The 13707-nt window shown below is 50.1% G+C and overlaps 1 protein-coding gene across 1 annotated transcript in view; it reads right to left on the reverse strand.

The window, feature by feature from the left end:
• The window catches only part of MLLT1 (MLLT1 super elongation complex subunit), a 69357-nt gene extending 65097 nt beyond the window's left edge, over positions 1 to 4260 (reverse strand). The window contains exons 1-2 of the mRNA XM_016197946.2: positions 4250 to 4260; positions 3878 to 4146 (exon numbers count right to left, since the gene is read on the reverse strand). Of these exons, the coding sequence (XP_016053432.1) occupies positions 3878 to 4146; positions 4250 to 4260 (280 nt within the window). The remainder of the gene's footprint in view (positions 1 to 3877; positions 4147 to 4249) is intronic.
• Positions 4261 to 13707: the final 9447 nt, after the last annotated feature.

The following is a 13707-nucleotide window of genomic DNA, read 5'->3' on the forward strand; positions in this document are numbered from 1 at the left end:
CATCACAGTCAAAAAAGACCCCAGAACCAATATCCTAAAAAATATCTTAAATGCTTCTAGAGAAAAAATAGGTTATCTATAATAGAACAAGAACCTGTATCAGGTTCTTGCATCAGGCTTTTCTGAAGACCATGAAGCAAATACTTTCAAAGCTCTAAACAATAGTAATTCTACAACTAGAGCCTGGCCAGCGTGGCTCAGCTGTTGAGCATCAACCTAGGATCTAGGAGATCAAGGTTCGATTCCCAGTCAGGGCACATGCCTGGGTTGCAGGCTTGATCCCCAGTAGGGGGCGTGCAGGAGGCAGTCTATCAATGACTCTCTCACCACCAATGTTTCTCTCTCTCTCCCCGCCCTCTCCTCTCCTCTTTCTGAAATCAATAAAGATAGATTTTAAAAACAAAACAAAAACAAAAAACTAGATTACACTCAACCAAACTATCACTCCAGTGTGAGAACAGAATGATGGTACTTTCAGATATACTAGGAGTCAAAGAGTTCATTTTCCACTCACCTTTCTTGGGAAATTTCCTAAGTAATCAATCTCTTGGGATGTTACTTGAGAAATTACTCCAGAAAATCAAGAAAATAAGCCAAAACATAAGGTAACAAATAAATCCCCCCAGAAAAACAGTAAAGGAACATCCCAGGGAGGTGGCTAAATGAGGGAGCTTCAAGAGAAGCCAGTCCCAGTTCCTGATTAGAGGAAGGCAGAGAGAACCAGAATAAAATATCTGGGGAGTAGGGGGAATCCACTGACTAAATGCAATGGTTAAGGATAGAAAAAAGTGGAGGTATAATGAAGACACAACGCAAGGGGAGAAAAAGCAAAAGCAAAGGGGTAGTCACAAAGTCAGGGCCCAAACATGAAGCAAAATAAACATGGCTGAATTTCAACCAAGAATGATAAAGGAAGAACCCATCTGACCTTGATATGACCTTGAGTGCTCCCCTTTGAGTGGCCCAGAGTTCCAAGAGGATAAATGAAAACCTGGCATCCTGACCAGCCCAACAATGAACAAAGTCAATGAAGTCAGTACTGCTTACTGGTTCCAACTTTTGGTCAATTTCTGATCCTGGAGTGAAAGTCTCAGTTTTAGTTCAACAACTTTAACAATGTCAAGGAGGGGTATAAGGTTCAAGGAAAGACAGGGGTGCTCACATCCTTCTCTTCCTAAGCAGAAAGTCAGAAGATACTGACAGAAGCTGACAGCACTTACTGTATCCTTCCAGCACCAAGGAGATAGCAGCAAACTACAGCAAGACACAAATCAGATAAACAAGCTAAGTAATATAAACAACACACTAAAATGGTGCTAAAGAGAAAAATAAAACAGAAAAAAAGGCTAGAAGCATGTGGCTATTTAGGTGTTCTGAGCAAAGAAACTGTGAGTTAGACCTGGCAGCCAGAGGACTTCTTTAAATAGGGTGACACGGAGCCTTTGTAGAGAATCCAAAAGGTAAGCAGTTTGCTCATTATTCAAAGTCACAAAGACAATCACCACAAAATAAATCACTTAACTATAAAATATTTAGCACAGACAGTGGATAAAAGGATTGGGAGTTTAGTATAAAGTCTAGCCTTTCATGCCAGTAAACAAATATTTTTTAAATTTGAAAATCAAGAACTAAGCCAATTCACTTCCACTAACTTAAGGTGTTCAGGGAGAACACGATCCAGAAAGGACTAGAAAGATTGGTCCTGGGGCAGTGTGAACAGTGATGGCACAGGAAATGGAAACTTCCCACCTGGCACATTCCTATTTGGTTTGTTGTGTATATATTTGATTTTAAAGATACTTTTAAAGTATATAACATAATTTCAGAGCCTAGAGTCCTGTAAGAAACTAATTTACTCTTTAACCTGGTCCATTTTTCACTGACAACTGGCAGGATATAATCCAGCCAAGTTTTGTTCAACACAACAAATATAACTGGGCATTTACTATTTCACACATTTTGTGCGGACTTGGCAACAAGCTCCATTCAACTACTAATTTAAATTCTACCCACAAACTGACACTAAGAAAGTGGGCCCCACTCATTACCCATTTTCTTGGGGCTCGGAACTCAGAGACTATGCCTCTTCCACATGACCATAAGCAAGTTACTGGGCCTCTCTGAACCTCAGTTTCCACATCTACCTGGTAGGAATTCTGGGACGTACCATGTTGCAGGGCTGTCATGAGCACAGCACACAGACCAGTGAGAGCTTGACAAATGCAGACCACTGTTAATATAACTTCTAGTAGCTGCTTGGTTACTGACCCTGTAGGGACGAAGATGAAATAGTTTAAAGGTGAATGGAAATTGTCGTCCTGGGCACACTGGGAGAAAAGGGAACAGGACAGGCAAGGGAGGTGGTGAAAGAGATGGAGTGGAAGCTGCTAGGGAAACAAGGCAGGCCCAGCTCAAGAGAAAAAGGCAGCCACAGTTTCTACTCTGCTGTCAGTCCTCAACAGCAGCCACAGAGGACTCCTAAATGAATGGGCATGGCAGGTACCAGCAGAAACAGGCAGCACTACAAGGCCCCAGGCCAGTGTATGGACACCTGCTTTAAAGCACAGGCAGCTTTCCTGTAAAAGAGGGTTGTGGGGAGAATGAATTGAATAGAGACCCTGCAGGAAGTGCTTGATAAGTGCCATGTATTATTATTATTATTATTACTATAATTATTAATAGGTGTTTTACAGATATCTGCTGTTGTCAGTAACATGTCCGCTCTCCTACAAGAGGCTCAGAGAGAAAGGAGGAGGGAAAAGGAGATTCGGGAGAGGAGGAATGAGGGAAACAGCTGAAAGCTGACAGAAGAAACCAGAAGAAGAAGAAATGACTACCATTCCAGTAGGAATCTCAGGTTGCCTTCCCTTCTGAACCAGAAGTTTCTGTTTCTGTAATATAAGTCAGCTACTTGCTGGCCCAGGTCCAGGCCCAGGCCCCCAGTGGGTCTGTCCACCCTGGCTCCCAGCTCAGCCCTGCCCTGAAGGTAGAGGGGTCAGCAGCACAGGAGCGGCTTCCTCACTCTGAAGTACTTTGCTAGCAAAAAGTCCTTCATGCCTTTATCAACACATCCATTCAAGAAATACTTATTGGACCACTGTGATGTACCAGGCTTCACAATGGGAACTCAGTGATGAGAAAAGCAAACATGGCCCCACAGAGCTCACAAGATGGCCACCAACTATGTTCCCAAATTCCCCATCAAATTCCCCAGAAAGTGTCCTCTGATCACCATAAACTGGGTGAATCCCCCCTCTCTCTGCCCTGTCAGACTGCCAGGTCATAAGAAATCAGAATCTTCGTGGAAAACGTGAATGAGGCTCTAGTGTTCATCAACATCAGTCTGAGAGGTGACACAGGAAAGAAAGATATAAGAAGCAAGACAGCGGTGAAATGAGCACCGTTTATGCTTTTTTTCTTCCCACAAATATCATGAGTTCTTAAAATGGCATCTCTCATCAAATGTAGGCCCATAAGCAATTTCCTGATTACTCACCAAGTGGGCGTAAATCACCCTTTCCCACCCACTGGCCACTGACTACGTTTTCTCTGGAAACTTCTCAAAGTCCAAGTCTAAATAATGACATGAGACACAGTCATCACCTCCTTTGGGTTTTCCCTACTATGAACTCTACAGTGAAGGAGAAGCAAAAAGGAGGGAGGAGGACCTTTTTTATAGGGTCAGAAAAGGGCCAAGTGCTAGACGGGCAACTTCTTATTGGCATGCCAAGGGGTGCAAGCCAGAACCTCAGAGTGTGTGCCCACTGCCCTAGGGAAAAGGTGAACCCCAGCCTTGCAAGGACTGACTCAAATGGGTTAGTGCTGAAGGTGCTCAGCCCTGTGGGGCTGCCTGGCTTGGGGAGCAAGGGCCACTCACCGCGCTTGGGCTTGGGGAAGCTGTCATGCAGCCGGAAGACGACCTTCTCCACGAAGTGCTGGATTTCACATTGCTCGGGGCCACGGACAAACACCATCCAATCATGTGTGAACCCCTCCGTGGTGGGCTTCTTGCGCAGTTGGGCCCGGTGTCCCAGCTCTAACTTGACCTGGACAGTGCACTGGTGGGAGAAAGAGGCGGAGATGGGGTCAGCACAAAGCCCAGAGCAGGAGACTGACAGCTGTCCATGAGGACAAGGTACCGTGTGCCTGCTTTACACATCTTCTCCCCTGAGCAAGCCCAAGCCAGGCCATACAGCTCCTCTCTACCCTTCCCCTCAACCTCTCCATTCCAGCCTCAGGGCCTTGGCACCTGCGGTTCATTCTGCCTCATGTGCTCTGCCCCTAGGCCTTCCCCATGACAGGTTCCTTCCTGTCACTGAGGTCTCAGCTGGACTGTCAGTTCCTCAGGGAAGCCTTCCCTGACCACCTAACATGAAACCACCCACCACCATCCCCGTCACTCTGTCACATCTTAGCATTCTTCACTATCGGAAATCAGCTTACAATGGTTTGTTTACTCTCCTCTAACATTGGCTCCTCAGGGATGGCTCCTTGTCCGGAGTTAGCATCCCCACGAAGATCTCCCATAATAGTGCAACAAGAAGTGTGATTACTTCCTTCTATAGATGAGGAACCTGAGGCTCCAAGAGTGTGCTGCCAAGCAGTACACACAGGGGGCCCAGCTGGTCAAGAACAGGGCCCACACTCAAACTCAGGTGTGCGTCACCCAAGGGCCTGCTCCCATAGGCACTCTGTCAGCTTGCCTCCTTGGTCAAGCCTCCCATGCTCCTTAACTAAAGCATTTTCATTCTCCCTTGTCCTACAGAATGCCTCCTGGAGAACAGAGACCAGCGCAGTCACCTGAGTCATCTGCACAAATGGTGGCTCAGTTTTAAAAGCAGAATGGTGAGAATGGAGGAGCAAGCTTGAAGCCACCTAGGGCCAGGTCCCAGATGGACCTGCAGCCCCAGTAGTCATGCTCCCTTCATTATGCTCACATCTGCCACTCTGCCCTGAAACATAAGGCAGCTGGTGCTGGTTCCACTTCACTGGACACAAAGCCACAAAACTTCGAAGCACTGGCAACAACATCTAGGGGGGCTCAAAACACCCAAGGGAACCTACTGTAAATAGCCTCAGTAAGAGCCTCCCACAGATACAGCTCGACACCTAGTATCGAATGCAGGAACGATACAAAGAAAGCAGAGGCCAAGTGGACACTTGTTCCTAAGTGCTGAGATAATCAGGAGCAAGTAGTGGGTGGCATGGATGCCACACTTCCGAAACAAAGTTCCCCTGTGATGGGCTTCCCTCCCCTCCCTTGATGGAATCACCCTACTAGGTCCTGGCCAGAAGCCTCCCACTTTTCACTTTCCACCCTTTCTCACCCAACCCACTGATGACATGTGTCCCTATGGCCACAGTCCCTCTGTACCTGCCTCTTCCCTGTGATTCAGCAACTTGTTCAGTCCCTCCACCAATGTCCTTCCTCCCTCTCTACCCACCTCTTGCTGCTCAGTCACTGCAATGAAAGCAGGGCAGACAGATCCTATCTCTTGCTGTTTCACAGCTTTCCATGGCTCACCACGCCCTCAGGATAAAGTCCAAATGCCTCAGCACACTGGCAGTTTCCCACCTGTGTTTCCTCAAGTCTGAGATGCTCATTATTTTTCACTTTTTAACTTTTCTGAGGTTGGAGTGTATCTTGCAGTCCACGTATTTAAACTCCACCCCCCCCCCCCCCCCAAGGCATGCACACACGCACACACACAAAGAAGCTGTTACTAAGTTTGTGGTGCGCCAGAGAGACTTGCAACTGAGGAAACACAGACAATGCACACTTCTGTTCCAGCTTGCATCCCAAAACACATGAGGAACATCCACTCCTATTTCTCTTCTCCTCCTAGCCTGCAACCTGGGTGTCCTACTTATTTCCCTGCTGATCGAATTCCACTCGTCCCTTAAGCCCCAGCTTAAGTGCTACTTTCTCCAGAGTCCTTTCCAATTGTGTGTGTACAACCATCTCCGTGGTGCCCACTCTGTCCTGCCACTGTCCCTGGACTGTCCACTGCTGTCTTCCCAGGGCCACAACTCAATAATCCTTTTAACGTCTATCTTGGAACCACGGTATGTGAGGCATCAACTATACTTAATGAATCAAACTAGAGAGCGTTCCTAGATCAATGAGCTCTAAGTGGTGCTTTCCAAGAGGGAGAGCCAATAAAGACTGTGATAAGAATTAAAGGATGGTCCCGATGTATGAAGAGCTAGCGGAGGCTCTGGGTAACTTAATGAGCAGCTGTAAAAACAGGGTAGGAGTTCCCCTGACACAGGACAGTCCCTGTGGGGCTCCTCAGGAAATGAGGAAGGAATCACTGGGACCACGTCCACTGGGAGGGGTAGGCAGCGGGACAGAGCGTTTAGATTCAACACAACAGAAATGACGGCCAATTATACATAGGTGTTGGATTAGAGGACACAATATGTGAGTAAAAGGGCCTGGACAATCTGTGTAGTCTGGGCTGAAGGCAGAAAAGAAACAAACATGCTCACACGAAGGCAACCAGAGGTGTAGCTGGAAAGGAAGGTTATGTCAAGCCTGAAACGGGAGAGCTCACAGGATCTCGGGGTGGATGGAGGAGAGCTAAGGAAGCTCAAACTCTGAGACCCAGGTAGCTGGATGCTGCGGGGATGCTGGAAGTACTAGGGATATTCAAGCGGAAATACCCCCCGAAAAGCTAGAGACAAGGGACTATGCGTCTGGATAAACATATAATGCTCAAATCACCACAAGCATCTGTCTGCAGAGTGGCACATATGGACAACGTTGAACATAAACAAACGCAAGCAATATTTACATTATCCCGAAAGACTGTAACCACCATGTCCATGTCCATGTGTGTAAGAAACTCTGCCTTTCTCTCTAACCTGTTTCACACTGAGAAGTCGGGAGACAATCCCTGGATTGCTGTGAGGATTACAGGCAGAAAACTAAGTACATATAACCATAACAATAATACACTGGCAAACAACTTTTTGTTCTTTGGAGTTAACTCCTATGTAATGAGACGTCTTCTCGGATTCTGTTATTCAACAATTCGGCTGCCTTCCCAGCATTTCTGATTATGTGGGGTTCCTACCCAGGACACAGGAGTAGCAAAGCAGTTATTGTCAAAAGATGGAAACCACAGTTCCATCAGAAAGGGGAAAATGGAAGCGCCAAAAATACACTCCAGAGGCCAAAGTAAACAAACACCAAGGTTCTGAAGCAGCAGTGGGTCATCTCTGTAGCTGGTAGGCCATGCTCCAAGTTCCCTGGGTTAGCAGCATCTGTGCCCTGGAGGCTGGCGCAAACTCAGCCTCCAAAATCCCTGGTTCAAGGTGCCAATGACTGCATACGATGGTGTGCTCAAGAGAGGATCACTCCCCTGAATGTTGGAATCTTCTAAAAAATAAAGATGGTGGAGTAACACAAGTTCTGGGATATTATACATATGTCTCACTGATTCAGTAAGACATTCAAGCTATGATGAACTGGAGGCAAGCAAGAAGCTGAGCCCTGGCCAACTACTATGACTTGTCAAGTCATGATAATTTATTACTATGGATAAGCCAATTCCACTTCCAAGGGTTCTGCCCCACCCCTCTTCCTTACTCTACCTAGACTCCTTACCTGTCCATTAGAACCAAAGAATTGAAGCAAATCAGCTGTTTCTCTAGGAAGGGTACCCGGCTAAAGGGGTTAACTGTTGGTTAGGATAACCTGCCTTGGAATGAAGAATCTCACTGTTCAGCTGCACGGAGGCCCTTTGTGGAACCTCCAAAGTGGGTGGCTGGAAGTGGCCCTGGGACCTAGCCTCAGTTACTGCCAAGCCCCAGCATCTTGGGGGCCACTTTGCCAACAATTCCCCCAACAAAAGCCTGGAACAAAGGGGAATATTCCAGGCCTGTCTTAAAAAGGGTTAAGTATTTTACTTCTAGGACATCATCCCAAAGACCTGTGGATGAAGATGGTGCACCACAAGGGCTCCAAGAGCCATCTGGTGACAGTTCACCTTAGGCAGAGGTCCTCCATGGGCACTGTCCTCTCTCCAGGCCAATTGGCAGAGGGCACTTGGAACCCAAGGGCCAAACTCCTAAGGCCTACAAGCCAGGCAAACAGATCCTGGAGGGCGGCTCTCCAGGAACTTCTTCACTAGAGCATAGAGTCCCCACCCCCCATGTGGACTCGGAACAACCTCCACCTGGCAAAGAGAAAGAACCAGCCTGGTCCCAACAGCTCCACCCCTTCAATGACCTTTCTTCATCGGATCCTTTCCATACCCTGCGAACCCTGACCTCAGCCAGGGCCCCAGAAGGCAGGTCTTTAACAACAAGTTTATCTGTAAGATTTCCCCCGATTTTCTGGTGGGAATTCTCTTCAATAGATACACTTTCCTCTGAGAATTCGCACTTTACTAAGTGGCATAATTATGCCTGGAGTTCGCCTACTGCATCTAATTCTCACAGATGTGACAATTCACTCCTCTTCCAGGAGAAAGCACCCAAGAGCATTTTCCCTCAACAGTCAGGATTGATTTTGCCAAGTCTAACTGGAACCAGCAGATTGCTGGCAACATGGTCCACACATACAGAAATGGGAAAAAGTACTGGTCACGTGAAGTGGCAGCAACACAAGACCAAATAAAATACTCTTCACAGAACTTTCTCCCTCCAGACCCAGTGGGGGGCTCTCAGGAGCAGCCACTGAATGAGAATGTGAAAAAGACAGAAAATGAAGGATTGCCCTCAGTGACAATCCAGTCAAGAGACCAGTCTGCCAGAAGTGGAGACAGAACCAAGCTACATGAGGCCCTAGTCTTCTAACTGCTGGTACACAGGGGGCTAGCAGCCAACACCTGCACCCCTCTTCTAGCTCTGTTCAGCCTTGTTCCTTTCACCCAGGGCACAAGGTTAATGATAAAGGGATGAGAGGGAGCTCAATGAATGCTCTCTGGAAACTCTCTAAGGATAAATGTACAGACCATGTGGATATGCAAATAAACCTACAATCTTTAGTTTTCATGTTCCTGAAAACCCCACCAGAAAGGCCTGGGACAGAATATATATTATATACGCACGAGATGCCCACAGACATCTAGACAGCATGCCGGGTGTTGCCAAAGTTCTCCAGGGAGCAGTTTGGGGAGATTTTTTTTTTTAAATGCGCACAACCCCAATAAAGGCAACTGTGGCCAGGCCAGTGGACCTGGTCACAAGGGTCTAATACCTAGCTACTTTTGTTCTGTTAATCCTCACCTGAGGATATTTTTTCCATTGCTTTTTCAGAGACAGTGGAAGGGAGGGAGGGGGAAGGGGGGAGAGAGAAAGACATCGATGTGAGAAAGACACATTGACTGGTTGCCTCCCACACGTGCCCCAACTGGGGAACAACCCAGGTATGTGCCCTTGACCAGGAATCGAACCCTTGACCCTTCAGTGCTCAAGTCGATACTCTAACCACTGAGCCAGAGAGGCCAGGGCAATACTGAGTTACTTTTATTTAACCAACAGTTGCCAAAGCTTATACAAAATTGCATTACATGGACATAAATGGGAACAGCACTCAGGTCCCTGCCCTCAAGTATTTTACAACATACAGTGGTACTTCAGTTTTCGAATGTCTCCGTTGACTAACATTTCGGTTTACAAACGCTGTAAACCCGGAAGTAAATGCTTCAGTTTTCGAACACGCCTCAGAAGTCCAACATGCCACATGGCTTCCGCTGAGTAAAAGATCCTGAGGCCCAGCTGTTGGCTGTTGATCCCTCAGTTTTTGAATGTTTCAGAACTCGAACAGTCTTCCAGAATGGATTACATTCGAAAACCAAGGTACCACTGTATTAACTTCAGGACAAAAACTTGGCATGCTGACTTCCCAAGCAAGTTTCAGAGCTGGGTGGGGGAGAATCCAGTCACACTCATGTGAGTGCTCTGAACAATTCCAAGGTCTCAGGAAAAGAAGAGACCTACCTAAGAATGCCACCAAGGCTTGACCTCCTCTCAGGGCCTTCCTGAAGCCTGCATTTACACATCTGTAAAATGGGCCATCGCCGTTAGAAATAAACCTCCCCTTCCAGAACAATAGACTATGGTTGCAAGCAACTGTTCCCAATTTAGAACTCAAGAGAAACTTTCGAGGAATCAGCATTAATTCAACTGTGTGATTCAATGGGTTGGCCACACATCTTGGGTGTCATGCCCAGTGCTTCTGTGAAGGGAGGACACCCTAGTCCTTTGGAGAACAGAATCACCCAGACACTGACACTACTTCTAGTTCCCCAGGCAACCCACATCCCCAGGCAGCCCTTCCCCACGCTCCCAGCATCTGCTCAGCCTTTATGCCTAACCCTTCCCCACCATCCTTGGATAAATCACACGCCTAATGAGCAAAGATCTTCACCCGCCCCCCAAAGTACATGGCCTCCTCCCCCCTAAAAAAATACAAATCCCACAGACATTGGACGTGTTAAGTACAGACTTGGGGTCAAGACAGAGGGAACCATAAAGACTTTTCCTATCCATGAGGAAAGATTTCAATGCTGAGAAGTTGGGAGCCCAGAGCAAAATACAGAATCACCTTTCTTAGCTGGGCTGAAAGTTCTAGAGAACATAACAGGAAAGCAAAGAGAAGCAAAGAGAAGCAAAGACTCCCAATGCTGCCAGGTCCTTAGGGGGAAGTCCTGTTGTTCCCCATCAGACTGAGGCACTTACTGGTTTGGGACATCCTGGGGGAGAATGGAAAAGGCTGAGAGTCTGCTGGATTCAAAGCCTCTGCCATGTACCAGAAGTCATTCTGGAACACTGACCGCCAACTAGCCTACTTGGGCACTCTCTCAAATTTGCATGAAAACACAGCCAGGATGGAGAATCAGTCTATGGGGTGACACATACTTTCCTTTGGGATCAGTTTCACTTGCAAATACTTCTGCAAGGATCTAGGCTAGCAGCCTCAAAAGAACCTTTCTGCCATCTCTCCATGCTGCCCAATGAGGGGGATGACAGGTCAGCAGTAGTAGTTATTGGGTAGTTAAAATATGGCGGGCATGACTGACACACTTTTTCATTTTGGTTCATTTATGTTTAAAGAGCCACAGGTACTGGTGGCCACAGCACTGGGTAATGCAGATCTCACTCTCTAGAGTGTGTTCAACAAGTCCACTCTGTCACAGACCAAGAATGCCACCTATTCTCACCATCCCACTTACATAAATGACAACTGTTCAGAGGGAATGAACACACTTGGGCCTAAGACATCTTCCCGGGGAACCAGCAGGTCAAGTAAGAGGCAGGAGTGATATTCTATGCCCATGTGGTGCCCAACGAGCCCTTTCCAGAGTGAGCTTTGTTGAAAGTGGACACTGAAGGTATATTTTGTTTTGTTTTTTAACTCAATATGAACGGAAGGCAACAAGCTTTGTATCTTCAAGGGAACTGAATTCACGCTGCAGAACGCCACCATTCAAATACGATAAACTCTTCCTTCCCTCTGAAGAGAAAGGTAGTAACCAAAGCCACAAGGGAAATTATAGTGAGACGGTGCCACAAACACAAGTTTCAATGATCTTGTGCCACCACAGGCAGCCAGGATGGATTGGGGAGAGGTCTCCTGGCCTACACCCCTGAAACATCACACAGAACAGCACCTTACCAGTCAGAGCCGCCTCAGTGGTGCCAGCAACCAGGGACGCCCCAACCTGCCCTCACTAATGGCAGAGATTTCAGCTGCCACCCCCACAGCCCCACACCGCCTTTCCTGGCCTCACACCCCTGGAAACCAGAGACAGCAGGGGAGGGTGGAGAAATAATAAAGGATCCTATGCTGGGTGCCACAGTGGTCCTGGGCTTGAGGAAGGGAAGAGGCCTGGGTACTGAAGAGGAAACAGCACAGAGCTGGTGAAGGGGGTTCCAGAGGTCAAAAAAGCCTCAGGTTCACCAGAACTGACAGCACCGGCTCTGTTTCCAGAAGGGAGGGAGGGGGACCATGGGTAGAGTTTACAGAGGTTAGGGAACCACCTGGGGTTTGCAGCAAGGCTCTAGGTGGAAGCTCTAAGATGCTGGGGAAAGGGGGTGGGGAGAATGATGAGGTGTGTTGGGAGGAGAGGGTCCGGGCTGAAAGTCCTGAGGTATGTGCGGCATTTAGTGCCTGAAGGGTGTGGGGGCTCCAGGTCAGAGCAGAAACTGCTCCAGGGCTTGGTCTAAAAGAAGAGGGTCTGAAGGTGAAAGAGACAGCCCCTAAGGCACTGGGGTCTCAGGGAGGGTGACCAGGGCCTGAAACCGAGGAGGCTGAGGCAGCAGAGTATGTCAAAGGCATCCGAGGAACCAACCCCAGGCCCAAAGAGGGGGCTGCTCAACGAAGGCCTGGGTCCTTGTGGGGAAAGACTCAGGCCTTAGCCAGGGTTTGAGGGGAAACAGACACTCAGGCTGAGGCAGGGACAGGATGAGAGGGGAGACTCAGGCCTGGAAGACGATGAGAGGGAAGAAGACTTAGGGTTTGAGGAAGGAGAGGGCTGCAAACCAAGGTCCCAGGGGTTCTGGAGGTAATCAGGTCCCAGCCTTGGTTTAAGGGAGAGGAGGCAGCAGGTTGGGGACTCCAGGAGTCTGAGGGGACTCAGGGGCAAGGGTCCAGAAAGGAAAAAAGGCAGGACGGCTCTGATCCAAAGGGGGTACAGGCTGGATCTGAGGAACCTGAGGGGTTCCCCAGGGGAGCCTTTGGGGACGCCGGGCTGGGACCCCAAGGGATATCCCAAGAGCTTGGGTCAGGTTGGGATCCCAAAAGGCGCCCCTAAGGGGTCTGGGTCGCCTGTGAGGGCTCTGAGCTGGGCCGGGTTCTTGGGGAGCGTCTCAGAGGATTCCTGGCTGGACTGGGGTGACAAGGGGCGTCCCAGGGGGGCTCTGGGCCAGGCCTGCCCGAGGTCCTCAGGAGGGTCCCAGGCGCTCCAGCCAGGCCCCGGTCACAGATGGGGGAGGGGCGCCCCTGCCCCACATAAAGGCTCGGGGAGCGGCGGGCGCGCACAAAGCGGGGAGGGCGGGCGCCGAGCGGGGGCCCGGAGGCCTGGACCCAGGAGAGACGGGCGGAGGGAGGGAGGGAGGGAGGGGGCCGGGCGGACGGCGCGGGCTGCGCTGGGGCGGCGCGGCCGCTCCTCACCTGATTGTCCATGGCTGCCGCCCAGCCCCGCCCCCGGGCCCCGCGTCGCTCGCCGCCGCCGCCGCCGCCGCCGCCGCTGCCGCCGCTCAGCGCCTCCCCGCCGCCCTCATTGTCTGTCAGGCGCCGCCGCCGCCGATCCCGGCCGCCCGCCCGCCCGCCAGCCCCGCGGAACCGGAAACCACAGCCAGTCCGGGTCGCGCACCGACCCCGGGCCCCCGCCGCCGACTCGGGCCCGCAGCCCCGACTGACAGCTGCCTGGACCAACCAACAGCGCGGAAGGCCACTCGTGGGGCGGGCCTTCCGGCCTGGCGCGGACCGGCCGGGCGGCTCTCGGAGGGACGAAGTCCTCAGCCAATGGGAGGCCCAGACCGGAGGGGCGGGAGGAGGGCGGGAGGAGGGCGGGAGGAGGGCGGGAGGAGGGCGGGAGAGAAGGAGGCGAGAGGCAAGTCCCACCGCGGGAGCGCGAGGTGTGCGCCGCACGTGGAGGGGGGCGGGGGCGGGGCGGGCGGGCGCGCAGTGCCAGCGCGCTGTGGCCCGCAGGGGGCGTTGCCTGGTGAGCGGAGCCTCACCTGCCAGAACCT

This window comes from Miniopterus natalensis, chromosome 4 (assembly GCF_054644295.1).
Source record: "Miniopterus natalensis isolate mMinNat1 chromosome 4, mMinNat1.hap1, whole genome shotgun sequence".
NCBI classification, from domain to species: Eukaryota; Metazoa; Chordata; class Mammalia; order Chiroptera; family Miniopteridae; genus Miniopterus; species Miniopterus natalensis.